The 20,590-nt window shown below is 33.1% G+C and overlaps 3 protein-coding genes across 5 annotated transcripts in view; 1 reads left to right on the top strand and 2 right to left on the bottom strand.

Annotated features, from left to right (window-relative positions):
- LOC111424234 (tenascin accessory) overlaps positions 1 to 20,590 on the top strand; it is a 595,836-nt gene that overhangs the window by 387,362 nt on the left and 187,884 nt on the right. The gene's annotated exons all lie outside the window — the stretch shown is intronic.
- On the bottom strand, positions 931 to 8,863 carry LOC111424197 (sensory neuron membrane protein 2-like). Its single transcript, XM_023057642.2, has 7 exons — positions 8,722 to 8,863; positions 8,514 to 8,671; positions 8,049 to 8,451; positions 7,777 to 7,997; positions 7,416 to 7,725; positions 1,272 to 1,397; positions 931 to 1,220 (listed from the first exon to the last, which is right to left on the bottom strand). Exons 1-7 carry the CDS (start codon positions 8,839 to 8,841, stop codon positions 1,041 to 1,043), a joined length of 1,518 nt encoding a protein of 505 aa, XP_022913410.2. The 5' UTR covers positions 8,842 to 8,863; the 3' UTR covers positions 931 to 1,040.
- On the bottom strand, positions 13,975 to 16,110 carry LOC111424236 (sensory neuron membrane protein 2-like). The gene is made up of 8 exons (XM_023057717.2): positions 15,976 to 16,110; positions 15,743 to 15,903; positions 15,536 to 15,683; positions 15,091 to 15,345; positions 14,814 to 15,028; positions 14,447 to 14,756; positions 14,261 to 14,386; positions 13,975 to 14,209 (listed from the first exon to the last, which is right to left on the bottom strand). The coding sequence occupies exons 1-8, from the start codon at positions 16,093 to 16,095 to the stop codon at positions 14,054 to 14,056; spliced, it is 1,491 nt and encodes a 496-aa protein (XP_022913485.2). The 5' UTR covers positions 16,096 to 16,110; the 3' UTR covers positions 13,975 to 14,053.

Below are 20,590 nucleotides of genomic sequence, written 5' to 3' on the forward strand. Positions count from 1 at the left end.
CCATTAAATATTCAAAGTATAGATTACCTAGATTACATTCTAAATGTGATTTTAATTTTTATTTTAAATATTTAGACATTTTTGTTTCATTTTGTTTTTTGAAGCTTTGGAAAGAGTAATTTAATAACTCTGTCGGGTTATAAATACGAATCGGCGTTGAAAAAAGAAGGGGATGTGGGGAAGGTTTGTAACGCGAGACATTAGCAGTTACACATTGCTGCTATTTATTTTCGAACACCCGTATAGTACTACGTGTGTTCGAATAACGACGGTGGGCTCGTTTAGAATTTTCCATTAATAGATATCAGGTGTACACGTCAGGCTGGTTTGTATGGGGGAAGAGTTGTTGGGGAAAACGCGACAACTAATCACTCGCCCATTAAGAACAGTACTTAATCAAATATTACGGGCGACATCGTCGACGTTCAAAATCGATGCCCGGCATACACATCAATATTAATTAACCATCGGAAACACAAACGAAAAATGTTCCTTTCTACCTAAAACGATAGCCACAAGGATTAAATTATAGGGCCAAAAAATGGTCGTTATTAAAATTAATTAGTTTTTGTTTCCATTTAATGTACATATAAAGTTTGATAATTATAGAGGATGGGTTTATTGTATGTACAGAATTCGTAAACAATACCGTAGTCAGTTTAAACGTTTAGCGCGTATCATTAAGTCAATATTGAACTTGTCGACGTGATTTACCGATACCTCCGAACGTATTTGTCTATTAATGCGAACTGTCACGGTACGAAATGAGCCTGTTCCTCCGATCGAAAACTAATTACAGTTTAGAAGCTACCGTTCAAGTCGCCCAGGACTTGATTTATCAAGTTTAGATTTATTACTAACACAACCCAATTGAATAGAAAATCTCTCTTTTTACTATACGAACTCTATTTATAGTTTTAATCGTCAACAGTCAATCCATCAGTGAAAAGTAAATCAAATTGAATAAACAATCTAGTTTAAAAAAATATATGAAAAATGTTTGAAATATTTGGAAACCTACTGGCATAGAAATCCAAAAATTAAGGATTGGCTGGTTGTTTTATTATGGGAGAAATTACAAAAAATATATACCAACATACAACAAAAATAATTATTACCATTCCTAATATCGTAAAAACCCAAGTAAGTATTTGCGTCACACGCATATCATAAACGTAATTTTCGACGGTTTCAAGTAATTCTCCTGATAATTCAAAACTCTAAAACAAAAAGAAAATAATTTATTAAAGTAATTTTTAATAAACATTTACCTCTTCCGTCCATAATAAAGGTACCATAGATGGATTTAATAATGTTGTTATGCTTATTCCATCTATTGGTCTAAGTACCATGTTATATTGAAATCTTTTGGCTCCAATCAAAGGAATTCCTGTATCCTATAATAAAATAAAAACAGTTTATGAATAAAAAATGCTTGACAACTATACACTGTGTTATAAAGTTATAACGTTAAAAAAGCTAAAATACGCAAAATTACCTTATTTTACATCAAAATTGAGTTTAAATTAAAAAGTAAAAGGATGAAAAAAATGATTATGGATACAAATTATTCTAAATTATCATAAAAATCTCTGATTAAATAAAATTTGTCCTATCACTGAAAATTGGAGACATAAAACTAAGAAACTTAAATACTTAAAACTCTAAAATTGAGATGATAAAAATATTCCTGAATTAAAAAATTATAAACCTTGAAACAAAATGTTATGAAAGAATATGGTAGATAACCTTAACAGACGTTTGGTAAAAACGGTTCTAACTTAATCTTAACTTACGACAGTAACAAACTTTTATCCCAGTTTTTCCACCTAATTTACAAGCCGATATCTTCGTTGTCTCTAGAGATTTGGTAGCAACAAAAAACTAAATCAATATCAATCATACAGGATATTTCATACTCTTTTTATCGGTGCATAAAAATATCGAATACGAGATTTTAAAATTGCAGTAAAACCTGAATATAACGGATTAATACGGGGTAGCTCCGTTATATAATAATTTTTTAATTTGCACTTTAAATTGTTTGAATGACTTCAATGCGCACAAATTCGAACAGCTACCCATACCGTTGATTTCTGTATTACTTAGCTATACTTGTAGTTCAATAAAAATATACAACAATCTAGCACTGAATAACAACTAAAATAAGAACCACTAGATCTAGAACTAGAAACATCGGGTTTAGCACCTATGCAAAGTTAGCCCCCAATTAGATAAGATTTTACATGTATAGTATTTTAATTATAACAAGAGAACCACTCAACCGATTTCGCTAAACAATGTCTCATTCGAAAGCTTAATCCTTGGCCAATACGAAAGTGGAAATGCCCGATTCGAAATCTCTTTCGAATTCCGCTAAAACGCCAAAATAATGCTAAGGTACACGAAAATAACACAAAAATGACCTTTTTAAGTGGTGATAACTCGTAAACGATGTACCCGATGATCAAGATCTATACATCATTCGATTCGTCATAGTTTCTTTTATGGAAATCACAATGCCTGATTTCAATTCTCTCCCGTTAACCTTGTACAGCCCTCGGAATGACACCGTGTTCGGCTCGTTGTTTATGCACGTGTGAACGTCCGAAAGTCTAGCCCCCAATATAAAAAAATTAATTTAAACTAAATCGACTATAATTAGAGAACGGCTTAACGGATTTTAATGTTTTATATCTCAATCGAAAGTTTGTGCTTGGCTGAATGCGGTTGTCTAAAGATTGGCTAAAGATTAGGCTTTCAAATGAGACATTGTTTATCGAAATCGGTTGACTGGTTCTCTTGTTATAATCACTACTAAACCCACCTAACTTCCCATAGGTGGGTTTTGTAGTCTTAAAAGGCGTACGGCTTAACCCGAATCTTTCTAATTCTAGATCTAGTATTAGTTCTGTTTTTAGTTCAATAAAAATATACAATACGTTCTAACCAGGTTTTACTGCATTTTGTAAAAACAGCCTTTCCGGCACAGTTTTGGAGCGCATTAATACACTTTTCAGCTCTGTGAACCTGGAACCCGAGTTTACGATATTTTGGTTTTATTAGTACTATTCGATAAAGAATCGTTTGTACTCGTTTGTACCACCTTTAATTTCGTTTGTACTTCAGGATCTATAGAAATAAAAAAAATTTGAGAAATTGCCGGAGCCCCACTTTTTGATATTCTAATTTTATTAATACCATTCGATAGAGAATCGTTTGTACCCGTTTGTACCACTTTCGATTTCGTTTGTATCTCAATCGGTTTTAAAATACAGCGATGTTTTGATTTTTCAGAATAAAGCTGAAAGTGTGTATCTCCGTTATTAATAGAGATATCGCAAAACGGTCGATAGAATTCGATAGAGAATCGTTTGTACCCGTTTGTACCACTTTCGATTTTGTTTGTACCTCAATCGGTTCCAAAATACAGCGATTTTTTGATTTTTCAGTATACCGCTGAAAGTGTGTATCTCCGTTATTAATACAAATATTGCAAAACTGTTGATGGAATTCGATAGAGAATCTTTTGTACCGCATTCAATTTCCGCATTCACAGAGCTTACACTTTCGGCATTATAACTTTCTTATATCATACGGACAAAACTCCGAAACCATATAGAATCTATAGGAAAATTGGCGCCCTATGCAATGATATATCGGTTTAATCGGTACGACTGATTAATCTAAATGACGATTTAAATTGTAATTGATTTAAATCAGCAGCATTCAGGTTTTGGATATCACTTTTTCTTATCTTAGCCATTATACTTTCGATTTCGTTTGTACCTCAACCGGTTCCAAAATACAGCGATTTTTTGATTTTTCAGAATACCGCTGAAAGTGTGTATCTCTGTTATTAATAGAGATATCGCAAAACGGTCGATAGAATTCGATAGAGAATCGTTTGTACCCGTTTGTACCACTTTCGATTTCGTTTGTACCTCAATCGGTTCCAAAATACAGCGATTTTTTGATTTTCAGTATACCGCTGAAAGTGTGTATCTCCGTTATTAATACAAATATTGCAAAACTGTTGATGGAATTCGATAGAGAATCTTTTGTACCGCATTCAATTTTCGCATTCACAGAGCTTACACTTTCGGCATTATAACTTTCTTATATCATACGGACAAAACTCCGAAACCATATAGAATCTATAGGAAAATTGGCGCCCTATGCAATGATATATCGGTTTAGTCGGTACGACTGATTAATCTAAATGACGATTTAAATTGTAATTGATTTAAATCGGCAGCATTCAGGTTTTGGATATCACTTTTTCTTATCGTAGCCATTATAAACTTATAACTTATAACCATTAAACTTATGTATAAAAATGAAAATATGTCTAATGTCTAAACTACATTATTAAAGGAGTCATTAACATTTTGATTAGGTTGAAATTGAAGTTAATATCCATTATACCAGTTTGTTTAACGTGATAGAAAAAATTTCGAATTTTGTTGTACCTTTACTGGTTTATTTATAATTTTTGTTGTCTAACTAGTTTCGGCAAAAAGCCATCATCAGAGACAAAAGTCAATGAATTTACAAGATGGTCTGACCATCTTGTAACATCTACCACAAAAGATGTCCATGCGGAGTTAAATCTTTAAAGAATTAAAAAAATAAAATTTGTTTACGTTTATTTTAAGTAAATTATGTGACAATAATAATTTAATTTGTTCACCGCTTTATGTTTTCGATATAATTTCCTGTAACATTCATTGACTTTTGTCTCTGATGATGGCTTTTTGCCGAAACTAGTTAGACAACAAAAATGATAAATAAACCAGTAAAAGTACAACAAAATTCGGAATTTTTTCTATCACATTAACATTTTGAATTCAGTCTTAGAAACATATCCACCAGCTCAGGTTTAGATAAATCGGTGAAGATTCGTTTGATAAATAAAAATTGTTTGTGTACTCATAACCTACATTTTTAGTTTCACTGTATATAGATAAGATAATAAGATGGTCTGGTTAGAAAAGCCTTTATGTGATCATGAATCTTCTGATAATATTCATTAGCGACTTTTTTTGATCGGTTGCTGATTTTTCCTCTCAACTTACAATCAACCAACCTACAGAGCATATATCTTGAAATTGCTTTATAGTCATCAAATAAACTCGCTACTCATTATATTTAATACACGAAGATTATAATAATATTGCAAACAAACAATACATAACCTCTAACTGACTACAACACGTGGTATCAGATTAGGGGATGATGGAAATTACTCTGTCAAGTGAAGAGGAGATGATGCCGTTTAGCGATAAAAATAAGAATAATAACGGTGTAACGGTTCGTGAAACAAATTCAATAATGCAAAATATTCAAAAGTGCATATCATGATTTAATGTTGGATTGTGAGTTGGCAAGGCAAAGATCCTAAACTTTAAACCATCTGATTACTTTTAATTTATTTCCCGAGATACCTGATTAGTTGAATCTTATACCAGCTTCATAACAGTTAAGGTGGAAGTCTACATTCTTTTGTTAATGTACGTCCAAACTACATTGAAGGAATCAATGATATGTTGAGTTTTTCAAACAAATGAAAATATGTTTTGAGCTCATAACTTCTATTTTTTAGCTTTCTGCGTTTTATTTGCACCATGTACGTGAAAGTTCAAACCGCATACAGTAGCTCTCATTTTTTCTAGAGAATCTGTATTTCCTTTGATTTTCAGGCCATAGTGGTTTTGCATTTGCTTAATCAGAGTTAACGTCAGATAGCTCCATTTGATTGCTAGTTTTTTCGTTTATTCTTTGAACCATCTCAATTTCATTCCCATCCCTTGTCTGTCTTCAACTTAGGGTTATTCATTATATATTACATGGTAGGTGTTTAAGTTTTTAAATTCTGTTCCGTTACCCAAGTATTCGACATAGTGAACATAGCAAGTGTCTCCCAACCACTTGAAAATATTGATAGCTTCGGATGCCATTGTGTTACTTGTTCCAGATAAACTAGTGTTTTCTATGATTAGACCCAGTCACATCGGGTTTTTTTTATAAATTCAATACTTGGAGAAAATATCAATATTGGCAACTGTATAGTCATCAGAGAAGACGCTAAAAGTGTGCTTGGACAATGGTTTTTGGAAATTTGTTCTACAAATTCATCTCCTCTTTATAAACTTGTAATTAATTACAGTTTCTGTACAGTATATGAGCAAGCTACGTTAAAGATTATTCATCACAGAATTCAGTTTAATAGCATAAGTAAAATTGTAAGAAAGTAAACGAATTTAGTTTTCCGATGAGTTAACACGCGTCATCTCATCACTAGAATCTAAGAGCATACTGTAACAGTAAAAATCCTGGACATCTTGCAAGCGATTGCTTTGTGTAATTTTATTTCTCTTGTAATAAATACCACAGATAAAAAATGATATAGCATTCGTTATTGTACAAAATGCAATCCATCTTTATTAGAAAACGGATGACGTCGTCACTTGGTGGTCGGCAAATGATTGAACATACTGGTTTTCGGTCGAAAAGATGAAAGTTGTTATTAACATGATGTTAAATAATTGTGATCCAGATGAGAGACCATATTTAAATATTGACGGTTTGGGACGAGATGGGTTCGTTAGATGTGGGAGCTTCACGCATAATGATTCTTCAAGTTTTGATATTAGGCGTTAACTTTTTTTGCCATCTTTGGATGTGATGACGAGTGATCTCTTAGCAGACGAACATTTGAAATTTACTTTGAAAGCAAGACTTTCAGTAAACTAGGAAAGCTATCAATTAGCAAGGTCAACACTTCATTATTTGAGTTATGTGGTGAATGAGTGCAATCTATGAGTATATTGTGGATGAGTTAAGCGTTTAGACAAACTTTGATTCTAAACTTGTAAATTATTAAAAAATGTGTTATTATTTTACTTTCCCTTTTGGAGAACATGTTGCCCTTCCAACGTGTGGGATTGAATTGTTTGAAAGCTGTAGATGAATCTGATCTCCACGTTGATTCCAGCAAGGTTGATGTTGAAGACAGATTTTTGTCACTGTTAGCACCTATAATTAATCTCTTGAAAAAAATTTTGATGACAGAAATGTCTAGTATCAGCGCCGATATTGCGTTACTCTGATTATTTCAAACCTTTTGAGTTACATACTGACATGTCAGCTTGGAGCTATCCTTTTATAGCCATCTATTATTGAAGAAAACGTTGTAGATTACTCTTTAGAAGGTAGAATAAAATTACTCCTCAACAGAAAGATTTCGAAAATGGGTAACATGAAACAATTTGTAACATGAATTTTTAGTGTTATTCAAGGTGTAGAAACAGATAACAGAAAACGAAAAGCACCAGGATAAAATGTCATAAAAATGAGTTTAATCTATTCTACTAATCTTATAGATTAACTTATAGGATACTAAATACACTTACTCTTTCTATTGTTATAAAAGTCACATGTTTGTCTTCTTCTGGTTTTAAACCGGTTACAGTTTGACTGATATCTGTTGTAGTCCATAAAAAATGTGGGAAAGATACAACAACAGGTGATAACATACACTCATTCATATCCAAAAAACCATCTGGCAAACATTCTGTTCTTGATCCATTTAAGTTTGCGGTCCGCTTTGTACAATAGCAAGAGTTTCCGGCTTGGTTCGATAGTGTATCGCGTCTTAAAAATCTTCTTTGCCCCTCTATATTTTGGTATTCATGTTGATCTTGGTATTGTAAAGTTACCGCTCTACAAGTATACCTATCATATTTTTTAAAAAGTTTTGAAATAGGACCTAACCTGCACAAGTCAGTACTAAAAATAGCGAATACATCAATTTCGTCTATATAAGGAGGATAAATGGTAAAGTCTCTTCCTCTCACCGTATTACATGAACCTGCCTTCCAAATATTTAAAGTGTCTGAATTCTCCCAAGCCGTGATTAATCCCACTTTACTTTCAAGATATAAATCGGAAACTCCAGCAAATATCTTGTATTCACCATCGTGATTATCTTGTTTCTATGAATATATATATCAATAATAAATAAAGAAAAATAAGAAAATTGTTACATATCCAAACGCTGAAAATGATAAAGCACCATCTTCAGTCAATTTCATACTCCTACTTCTAGTAGTGGGTGAACTGATCATTATGGAGCACATAAAATTGGTTGGATCTGTACAAAATTTAACACCATCGAATAAGAAATTTTTCACTTTGATTTTAATAAAAGGACCAATTATTTCATAACCGTCAAACGCTTCCTCCCACCAGTCTTCCAGCTCCTTCGCCATTCCCATTCTTTCAAAAATTTGAAATGATCCCTGTAAAGGTGCATTAAGCACGTAAAATTCATCGTTTTCGGTATATTCACCAGAAAGATTCTGATTAAACTCAAAATGATAATATTGTTTGTAAGATAATGTATCATAGACCGAATCACGTTTAATATCGCGTTTAATACTTGTTTGGCTATAAGAAAAATAAAAATATATTAAAACTTAAGTATTAAATCGAATTAAATTATTTATTACGTGTACACATAAGGACCTCTTTGATGCAAGTTCGGTTTTTCTAATCCATTTAAAACTTCCAGCGGATTTTTAATTTCAAATAAGTAGACATTAAAGTTAATTGGAAAAGGTTGATTTACCCAACGATCGTATTGTATTGTGCCGTCGACAAGTGAGTCCTAAATAGGCTGATTAAACTTAAAGAAAATTATAGATTTTAAATTATTACCGTAATTGTTTTAGATCGTATAGAATAAGGAACAATAACCATTCCAATAAGAAGAGCACCAAATATTATAAGAACTCCAACAATTATAATTAATTTGGAAATACAGTACCTATTCACCATTTTTGCAGCATTTGTTACTTTTTCAATACTGTGTGCATCAATTAAAAATAATAACGTTCTGGAAAATATATAGCCACCGATATCTGTTTGTATCAAATATTGATAAAGCTAAGATATATCAATGAAGGAAAATAAAATAAAAAATTTCGTTATCAAAAAATATGATCTGTGAGTAATAAACGGCAATAAAGTAATTTAAGGGATTTTGAAGAAGTATTTATTAATGTTATTCATCGATAATAATGAATCGTTATACGCCAAAAGTTAATAATATATAAAAGTAAATAATAAAATTAGAATAATGATATTATAACAATAAAATAAGTGAAACGTTATCATGGAGCATAACCATCATATTTGTTTTCTAAGCTTCATAAAATTAGTTGTTGTAAAAAGAAGGAAAGTCTACACATTTACCATAAAAAAACACTGCTTTTCTTATATAGTTTTACATTTGACATTATTGGTTCCCTCCTGACCTGCGATGATGACACATTGAGTCTTTTTGATCGAAAATATTCTGTATTAGTATTGAAACGTGGTTGAATGATCCTATTAGTGATAAGCAACTATCTATTGCCAATTATGTGTTTACCAAACTAGATAGAGGTTGAATGGATGGAGAAACTTCAACGTATGTTAACCTAGGGTTCAGTGCTTCATATTATCTTATTTGGTTCTAGTAAGGAACAGCTCTGGATTTTGGTTAAAAATAAGTTTAATAATTTAAGTCATAGGAGTTGGTTGTAATCACAACTTGATGATGCTTGACACAACTTGAAATTGCTTTGTTTATAAATAGATGATTAATAATAAGGATGTCATATTTGTTATTCACGCGATAACATTAATATTGATATCATGATATAAAGATAAAGGCCGCGCTTTATCTGTATTGCTTAAATCTATACATTCATTTAGATTATATAAAATAATTCAGCCACGTCATGGTATATCTTCACTTCATTTCAATTTATTATATTTAATTTTCGTCTTCGGTATTAGTTTAGTTCTGTTTAATTATTATTAATTTTAATACATCTGATCTACTTGGTATTTACAAATGATTAGATCTTATAGTGATTTTGATTATAATCATTATCAATTTGATTAATATCAACTACCATTTTAAACCATACATAATATGATCTATAAATTTTAATGATAAAGGCAATTATCATTGTATCACTGACATATACAGGTGGTCCATTTAACGTGAGACAAGCGATTATCTCGAAAATGGTTCATTTTACATAAAAATGAACTAAATGAAAGTTGTTAATAACATTTTTTGACCGTCACCTTATTTTCAAGGTCATATGAAGGTTATGACCAATTTTTTAAATGGCACCCTATGTTTTTGATTGCAAAATCTGAATCTATGGATAAAAGTAAAATAATTAAAAAAAAAAAATACCGTGTGGTTTGCCAGTACGACGGCAAAACATCTTTTGTAGACAAAATCTAAATAATTTTTTTATTCAAATAGTTTTAAATATTGTTTATTCATAAAAAAATGATTAAACTATACTATTAATCAACAAGTATAAAATTTATAATAAACGTTCAAATATTTCCCCACCCACTTCAATACATTTATTAACCCTTCTACTAAAACTTTCTTTACATCTTAAAAGGTTTTCTTGGCTACTATTTCTGCATGCATTTCTTATCCGCTCTTTCATGTTTTCTGGCGTAGTCGGTACTTCGCGATAAACATCATCCTTAAGGACGCCCCACAGAGAAACAATCAAGAGGTGTTAAATCAGGTGATCTGGCAGGCCAGGAAATTGGACCTCCCTTTTCAATTCATCGCCCAGCATAATCCCGATCTAAAGCTTCACGTGCAATATGTGCTGAACACCCATCATTTTGCAGCCACATATTTTGTCTTTCTTCTCTGCTCAAATCTACAAATAACATTGGTAAAACGTCATCTAAAAGCTTTCGGTACTTCTCCCCATTCAGCATACCATCAATAAAGTATGGACCGATCAATTTATCACCAATTATGCCACACCAAACATTAACCGACCAAGGTCGTTGATGTTCTACTTCACGCAACCATCTCGGATTTTCAACGCTCCAATAATGAATGTTGTGTCTATTGACTTGTCCTTTGTTTGTAAAAGTAGACTCATCCGACAATAGCACGTTACCAAAGAAATAAACCTCCAACCGCATTCGTTCTTGTGCCCATTGACAAAATATTAATCGATTTTCAAAATCACTTCCATAAAGCTGTTGATGCAATGAAATGTGTTATGGGTGATACTTGTTGCGCTTAATATTCTTAAAATGCTGAATTAAAATGATGAATCAACGGCAACCTAAACGCGCAATTGCTGAAATTGAAGAATGCCAAAATGGCGTAGGCACCTACAGAAATATTGACAGAGGTAGACCTTTCAAATAAAAAAAACTTATTCAAATTGAGCAATAGGTTCAAAAGTTATTGCATTTTGAAACTGGTCATCATTTTAGGTGATGCGTTTTTATGCCGCTAAGTGTATATCTAGGACAAAACATAAGAGCAGATAATCAAATGCAAACAGCGGATCTGAGTCGAAGAATAAGACTGGTGTGGACAGTGTTCGGTAGGTTAAGACATGTATTACAGAGCAAGAACAAGAAATTTAAAACCTATGTGAAGGTAAAGGTACTAAAAGAGTATGTGATCCCGATCTTGATATATGGTGCTAAAACATGAGCACTCATCATGAAATCTATCAACAAGATTTAAGCTACTCAACGCCATATAGAACGAGGAACGAGTCATATCAAACATGGAAATAAGTGATAAGAAATCAATAGAATGGGTAAGACAGCGAAATGGCGTGGACGGATCACTTCGATTTCTAACATTTTACTTCAATTTTCAACATATCACCAACACCAAATTTCTTCTTCAAAAAATTTTTGCTATTGTCATTATTATATTCTGAAGAATCGTTTTCCGTTGTTTTCATATTATCGTTCTAATATTTGTTAGAAAATCCTGTATAATACATTTTTTCTTCAAACGTCATTAAATGACAACTTTGTTGTCGTGTTTACTCGCGGTAGAAGTAAGTCATTGTTGCATAACGACGGTTGGTAAGATCAACATAGCAAAAAAGTACTTCAGCGTTATGGCGCTAAAGTAAATTTCACTTTAGCGCCATAGCGCTGAAGCACATGTCACTTTAGCGCCGTATTGGAAAATAAGTTAATTGTCATTTTATTAAATTTATTAAAATTTATATTGCAATTATTTGCAACGTTTGAAGAAAAAATACTATGTTTTATTCGGAAGAGAAGCAGATTCGTTTGTGGCTGGTCCGTCATTGCCGGACTCACTTCGTTCGTCCGGCAAACTGTCGGACACGCCACAATTTTAACGGCTCATCTGTCATTAGCGACTCACTGCGTTCGTCGCTAAGCGACAGACCACGCCATAAAAAGCACTGCTTCTCTTCCATATAAAACAATATACTATTTTCTTCAAACGTCATTAAATGACAACTTTGTTGTCGTGTTTACTCGCGGTAGAAGTAAGTCATTGTTGCATAACGACGGTTGCTAAGATCAACATAGCAAAAAAGTACTTCAGCGTTATGGCGCTAAAGTAAATTTCACTTTAGCGCCATAACGTTGAAGAACATTTCACTTTAGCGCCGTATTATTTGCAACGTTTGAAGAAAAAATACTATGTTTTATTCGGAAGAGAAGCAGATTCGTTTGTGGCTGGTCCGTCATTGCCGGACTCACTTCGTTCGTCCGGCAAACTGTCGGACACGCCACAATTTTAACGGCTCATCTGTCATTAGCGACTCACTGCGTTCGTCGCTAAGCGACAGACCACGCCATAAAAAGCACTGCTTCTCTTCCATATAAAACAATATACTATTCATTTACACTATGTGGTGACTTAAAAGTCATTACTTCACTTCTAGGATAACAGTTGGGTTTACAAAGTAAGTGGAACAGCAAAGATCGAAACAATCATTATCGCAAGAAAGACTGGCCAAAGCGGAAGTGCCTCACTCCTGGAGAAAAACATGTTTTACACCCTCCTTTTGTCGAGACTACCAAAGTACTTTTACCACCTTTACATACAAAACTAGGTTTGATACAAATTTTGTCAAAGCCATGGATCGCAAACGCTCAGGTTTTATATACTTGAAAGAAAAGACGGAGTTCAGATTATGGAATTGTTTAAAAGTAATATATTCGAAGAAAATTTGAGTTCGTTTAGAGAAATCTGCTTGGAAATGTTTTGCGCAACATTTTTTGAGAAGTCACAACCAAGCTGCAAAGATCGGATAGAACTACTGTAGACGTATCAAACATTGGGTGCATGCACTCAATATAAACATTCAACAGTTCCACCTCGACTTCTTTCCCGAGAATCTAGGAGCTGTTAACGACGAACATGGAGAAAGGTTCCATCATGATATTTCGAGCATGGTAAAACGATGCCAGGGCAAATGGAGACCTCGTATCTTGGCAGATTTTTGTTGCACTCTTGAAAGAGTTCAACGTCAAGTCAAATACTTGAAACATATTTTCAAGTTTAATTGTAAATAAAATCAGTCCAGTTTTATCTACACCTATTTTCCACCTTAGGGAGTCAAAATAATGTATTAAATGTGTGAAAAATTCATGTGACAAATTTAAAGTTCATTTTTGTCGAGAAGTTTACGCTTATCGAGAACTCTTCCTAATTTCTGAGTAAACCAACCTCTTCTTGTAGGATCTTATTGGATATTAGATACTTAATCTCAATGTATTCATGCCTACAACAATATAATAACAATAATCTTTCAAGATTATTTTAAATCAATGAAATGAAATGATAAATTAACTATCTAAATTGTTAACAACGGATTTTTAAGATTTAGAGATTTAGAATCATTCATCATTTTAATAAAACAAGTTTCAATATAAATTTCGGTTATATCTACATTTATTTATTCTGATTAAAGATAAAATTTAAATCTTTGAGTGTACGCAATTTAATCGCCCTATCAATTTAATTTTGTTAAAAATAGAATTCACTTCAAAATATTTTCAAAGGAATACGATAAGATATTGCTTTAAATTTCTTTGAATTTTGAAATTATTCTAAGAAAGTAAACGGCATTTGAAATACTTTATAAACCTCATTTTTATTTAAAATTAAAATAAACAAAATATCAAAAAATATTAATATCAGTTTCCTTCTATTTAATTATTTTTTTTTCTTAAATATAAACCAACATCCGAAAACGAGGAACAAAACTATCCCTACAGCTATTAAGGTCCACGTAACAGCATCGACCAAAACTAATTTACTCAAGTATTTTTCATCGAGTTCGTCGATTAAGTCATCCGTCAACTCAACACCCTAAAAACATTAAAATTAACATTTAAATCAAACAAAACAAAAATAAAATACTTCGTCAATCCAAATTAAAGGCACCATGGCTGGTGTTAATGTCTGTGTCATGTCAATTCCTTTGATTGGTCTAAGAATCATATTAAATTGAACTCTTTTAGATCCTTGCAGAGGATATCCAGTTCCCTAAATATTTAGTTTCTTAATAAATTATGGTGAAATTTTAATAATATTTTCATATTTTACCGGTTCAACGTTAACAAAAGTTATATGTTTATCTTCATCTGGAGTTAAACCTGTTACAGTGGCTGCTGTATCTTTATCAGCCCACAAGAAATGAGGGAAAGACAAAATAACCGATGCTTTCAGACACGTAAATAGGTCCACAAAACCATTTGGCAAACATTCATCTCTAGAACCCTCCAAAGTTGCTGTATACTTCGTACAGAAGCAAGAGTTACTTCCAGTGTTTGTAAGAGTATCTTGTTTTAAATGTCTTCGTTGTCCAGTTACACCTTTGTACTCTTCTTCTCGTTTATATTCTAATCTAACCACTCTAAACAATTATTTTTAATAATTTCTTAACGTTTAAAAGAAATTTTAATAAAAATACCTGCAAATATCGGTACTATATATATCGAATTCATCTTCTTCTTCAATATATGGCGGATAAATGGATGAATCTCTACCTCTTATTGTATTACATTCACCATCATCCTCCCATGTGTCTAATTTAGTAGTTTGTTCCCAATTTTCAATTAAACCGAGATCTTCAACGACATCCATACCAGCTTTTATAACATATTCTCCATCATGGGCATTTTGTTTCTGTAGACAACCGAAAAGGAATTAAGTAATTTACCTGAATTGATATATTCTTTGCAACTTACAAATTTAAAGAAAGAGAACGAAATGTAACCTTCTGGTGTTATTTCTAAATTTTTCATTTGTTTTGAGGTTTCTGTTACGAGTCCACACATCGAGTTGGTTAAATCGGTGCAAAATACTAAACCTCCAAAAAGATAATCCTTCACTTTAATTTTAATGAATGGGCCAAGTATTTGGTGATCGCTAAATGCTCCTTCCCAAACATCGTTTACCAATGATCCAAATCCACCCATAAGATCTATTGTTTGGAAGGCTCCCTAAAAAATTAGTAGGTACAGTAAAACCTCGATATAACGGATTAATACGGGGAAGGGAGTGTCCGTTCTATGTTTGGTGATGGTTTTACTTTTAGTTCAAGAAAAATATACAACAATCTAGCGCGGAAGAACAACTAAATCTAGAACTACTGGATTGAAAAAAAAGGATTTAATTAAAAAAAAATAGTACTATTAAAGGTGTGTTAAGAACATAAAATTCGTCTTCTTCCGTATTAATTCCAGATGCTTCTTTATTAAACGAATACTGTTGATACTGTTTATAAGTTAAGGTATCTGCCGTTTTATTTCGACTAATACCAGTTTTCTCCCTGCTCTCGCTGAAAATAAACAATACAAAATTAAGTAATAATTGATGAATAAATAAATTTTTAAATACTTATAAACGTATGGTCCCCTTTCTTTAACATTTGGCTTTTCTGTGCCTGCAATTACTTCTTCAGGATTTGTAATTTCAAATATATAAACTTTAAATGCCATATCGACTGGCAATTTTCGCCATCGCTCGAATTGTTCGGTGTCATCTTCAAGACGTACTTGCTATTAATAAATTAAATTAATAAAATTTAAGAGTTTTAATAACGTGAAGTTGTTGAAACAAAAAATTAATACCTCCGCTATTTGATCATGTACATAATCTGGCAATACTTTAAAACCTAACACAGCACCAATTACAATAAGTATAGCACCCACTAAAGAAAGAATTAAAATTACCCAACTTCGACAATTCATTTTTAAAAAAATACTGAATCATTAAAATCATTGCTGGTGGTTTTATAAGTTGTTATCAAAAAAAAAAAAGAAAAAGGATTATTTAGATGATAAAAAAAATGTGCGTTGTTTGAATATGAAAGATTAAATATCGACAAACACTTAAGATTTCAAATCGCCTATTTCTATTTTTTTTTTTTGAAGTATTCCAGATGACAGATAAAATAATACGATAAAAAATTTAGATCCCTTTATCTTGAAATAAATAATAATTCTGATTGTATTACTTTGAATCTTAAAAAAAAAAAATAAAATAAAGCCACCATAGATTTAAGTCTGGTATCAAGGGATAGTAACGAACCGGGTAAAAGCTCGAACCTATAACGCAATTAAGAGGTACAAAAGTCGACGCGTACGTCCAAAAGATAAAAAGCTCGATTGGAGGGATAAGTAATAGAATTATAAAAGCCGAAGAGAGGTCCAAAGCTTTGGCCCCGTGCGAGATAAAAGCTTAGCCGTGTCACCATAACCCTCTCTCTCTCTCTCTCTTTTTGTTCTCACTCTCGATAGCATCCGAACTTCGCCATTTGATATTGTGCAATCGTGCGCCCCCTTTCCTCCTCGAACCCAGTTACTCTAATTTCCGGCTTTTACCGGATCTTAATGACATTAGGACAGTGTAACGGCGTTTTATTGTCGGTTAAACTCATTAAGTCCCTATGCACAGGGAGAGAAGGACACTGACGCTGGACGGAAACTGTCTACTACGTCAGTTCTCTCAAAACCAGTTTCCTCAAATTCGCTTCAGTTAGGTTAACGAAGTAATTCGTACTTTCTAGTTAAAGGTAACCAAATTTTGCAACTAAAACAATATTTATTATTTACAATTTTATTATTTTAAAACAATTTGAATGTATGTAATATAGAAACCCATTATACTTATTATTATGTAACATAGGTAGTAATATCTTTATTATTATATACATTTCATTTTAATAAAAAGAGAAAAATAATATACATAATACTGTAGGAAGATAACGAAATGATGCCAGAAACAAGGAAAAATGAAACAACAAAATATCTACTTAAGAATCTGTCAGAGAGGCAATCTGAGTCCAACTTTTATTAATATTATAATGGATAAAATCGTATATAGTGTTAAAGAGGTGCTACTGCAAAAGAAATAGTGCACTACTAATGGCAGAAAATGATAACGATCTACAACGATAGCTAGATAAATTTAAAACGTCAAAATTTAACATGTTAATATCTGTAAGCAAAACGGAATCAATATGGTAATAACAAAGGATCCCAAGAGATGTAGGTAGACAGTTTATGACAAACAAATCACACAAAAAATGAATTGCACTTATTTGGAAGTAAGCGACTTAAGACACCTTGTCTGGATAAATACATGACAAATAGAAGATAAAGTTTTGAGCTCGGGCAGAGACATCTAAAACAAAAAGTATGGTTAGGAATGATGAGAGCATTGCGATCGATTAAAGGAGTAACGTTATGTGACCAGAGGAGTGCTGTGAAACAAGAAGATCTAGATATATAGGACGATATTAGATTCATAACATCAAGACAAAGATACTGGAGAGACCATGCCGATAGAATGGAGGACGATATGTAGTCGGAGTGGGCAAAGGAAGAAAAACCCACATCGAACAGACTTTCTGGAGAACCACCTCAGAGAAGACATGAAAACTGGACTTCCGCATCTCAAGAGGTTTAATAATTTATAACAGAAAACAAGATTTTGTCTTAATTAAAAAGAAGAAGAATCAGATCGGGTTGAGGTATCATTGAAATCTTTATGATGATCGATTGAAATATTCTTGAATTAAGGATAAGGTGGAAGATGCTTAAAGAAGATACTGAGATGATTTTAACATTATAAAGGGATGTAAACTTATTAAATTTCTTAGAATCAATAGAATCCATGTATATGAGAATGATAATTTGGGAAAGCAGCACAACTATGAGCTATACACGGTTGATGTGTTCGGATAATAAATGTAGATACGAATGAAATTATTTCTTTAATAACAAAATAGTTACCCTCATTACATGGAAAGCAGTGAGTTATTTTCCATTTCTTATAAGGTACCGCAAATTGTCGAAATAGAAATAAACATATTGTTTATAATAGACTGGCAAGAGTATTCTGGCCCAAATTTGAACACTCCACATCAAAGATCATCGACAGAGAAGAGTATACATATTTGTTGATGACTACTTGTTTACTTTTATAATTTGCACCAAAATCCAAGAAACAGCGTATAAACTATTTAGAGAGATTGTTTCTTCTCAATTTCTGTTACAAACTATAGTATCCATAAATATGTCTGCGTTTATTTTTTTTTAATAGTATCTTGAGTCTAGTATCTTGACTTCTTCAGTAAACCATGCTTTATCATGCTTTGCGTTGTTGATGTTAATTTTCCTAGTTCTTCCGTCGCACCATTCCATATTAGATTTAAGTTACAAGGTTACCAAATTACAAAGTTCGCCGATAACAGTATTCTCACATTTGGCTAGGGTTAACTTATCTATTGATGTTTATGAAGTCAATAATAAAGCTCTGGTTCTGTGTGTTGGAAAATGTAAGTTTACATTAGTGTTTATGCGGGAAGACCGTGTTATTGACTCTCAGCTCATTTTGAGCACATAGGTTGATAAATATTTGAAGACAGAATGACGTTGTTACTAATTCTATAATTAAAATTCTCCATAATAAATATCGTTTCGTATTTCGTTGAAAAATATTTACCGCTCCTCGCGGGGTTTGGTTTCATCTGGTGCATATACACTAAAGCGTATTTTGTCGCTGTTGAATTTTAATGTAATGAACAAAATATTTTTATGAACACTACTTCCGCGAAAAAGTAAGCGTTGGTTCCCTTTTTCCTTCGTTTTAGTTTAGCAGAAAGCGCACAAATATTTACTTTGAATTTGTTCATTTCCATGAGGACTTCCTGGTCTTACTGTTCAACGATACTATGTTTCAACATCCCATACGTACTTCATAATATTTCCATATTCGGTTTTTCTTTGGTCTCGTCGTGTTAATTCCCCGTAAAATTCGTCCAGTATCCAAGGCTTGCATAGTAGTTCTTGAGCTTGGGACCGGTAGTGAATGAGTTACTAAATCCACCCAGCAATTACCATAGGTTCAGAAGAAAGGAGTAATATCGATAATCGATTAACCTCTCGCATCTACAAAGATCGGTTCTCTATCTTGATTAAGTGTGTCTAAATCACTGTCCTACATAAATTTAAGTTGACCTTACCTCCATCGTAAGATCAACTTACCTTATATATCGCAAAGGGACTGATTCTCAATGAGAGATAAACGAATCACTGAGTTCATATACGCTTGATTGTATGTATGTATGTAGTTTCACGTGGAGTTGAATTTTTTCACAGCACTTAGGCTCCAGCGGGCCTCTTGTACGTCCCCACAATTACTGTTCATTCAAGGGTCAGAAAACCAGCCCAATCTCTTCATGAACGTTAATATATAACAGAAAGATATGTTCCTTATATCCGAAATTTGGAGCCATGGTACTCCGAAAATGGATTCCCTAAGTACGCGAGGTTGGCACAGTCACAAACAATATGACTTACCGTCTCGTCTTCCTTTTCCCTCTACTGAGGGGTGTATTCGCCAGCTTCATGTACAACATGTGCTTACGTAACCTGCAGTGTCCGGTCAGGAAGTGGGTGAGAAGCCTCAAGTCACTTTTTGATTTTCCCAGAAACTGAGTTTTCTTAGCAAAGACACCTACTGCTGTCCCATCCCATCTGTTGCAAAAAGCTCAATGGGAGATAAAGTTTATCAATTTTGATGCTGTATTAACAGCTAGTGGTACAAGCGATTCAGGGGAGATCGGTGACTTGTTAGCCGCCCGTTTCGCCAGCCTGTCCGCATGATCATGTCCTTTAATTCCAATCTGTCCTTTTCGCGACTTTATCGTGACGTTGTTGTATACGTTTGCCTCCTCGAGTGATTGCCGACAGGACGTCACCAACGATGATGCAGTGTGGTGTATACCAACCGCCAGCATAGCCTGTCTGCTATCAGTGCAGCTTACAACGTTTCTGCCGACTTTTTGGAGTCAATGATCGCATCGGCTGCTATGTTTAAAGCAGTTAATTCGGCTTGAGCAGTCGTGTAATACGATCCTAACGAAGTGGAAAGGTGCAGCCGGAGATCGTGCGAGAAAATTCCCGCTCCGGAACCTCCAGCCTTCTTTGATCCATCAGTGTAGATGGTCAGCGTTTTGCCCGACCTTGAGTTGCTCTGGGGTATCGTTTCAATGTCAAAGTGTGGCTTGGCTAAGAAAGTAGGTGTAATGTAGTCTGTGCGAGGCTGTTTACTAACAAATAATAAAGTGTCTAATATAGTGTCGAAACCGGTACCGAGGAAATTTAAAATAAACGGGAGAAACTGAAGTTTAAAAAACATTATTGTTTTATTGTATCTAATTCTGTTTACTAACAGCCT

This window comes from Onthophagus taurus, chromosome 11 (assembly GCF_036711975.1).
Source record: "Onthophagus taurus isolate NC chromosome 11, IU_Otau_3.0, whole genome shotgun sequence".
NCBI lineage: Eukaryota > Metazoa > Arthropoda > Insecta > Coleoptera > Scarabaeidae > Onthophagus > Onthophagus taurus.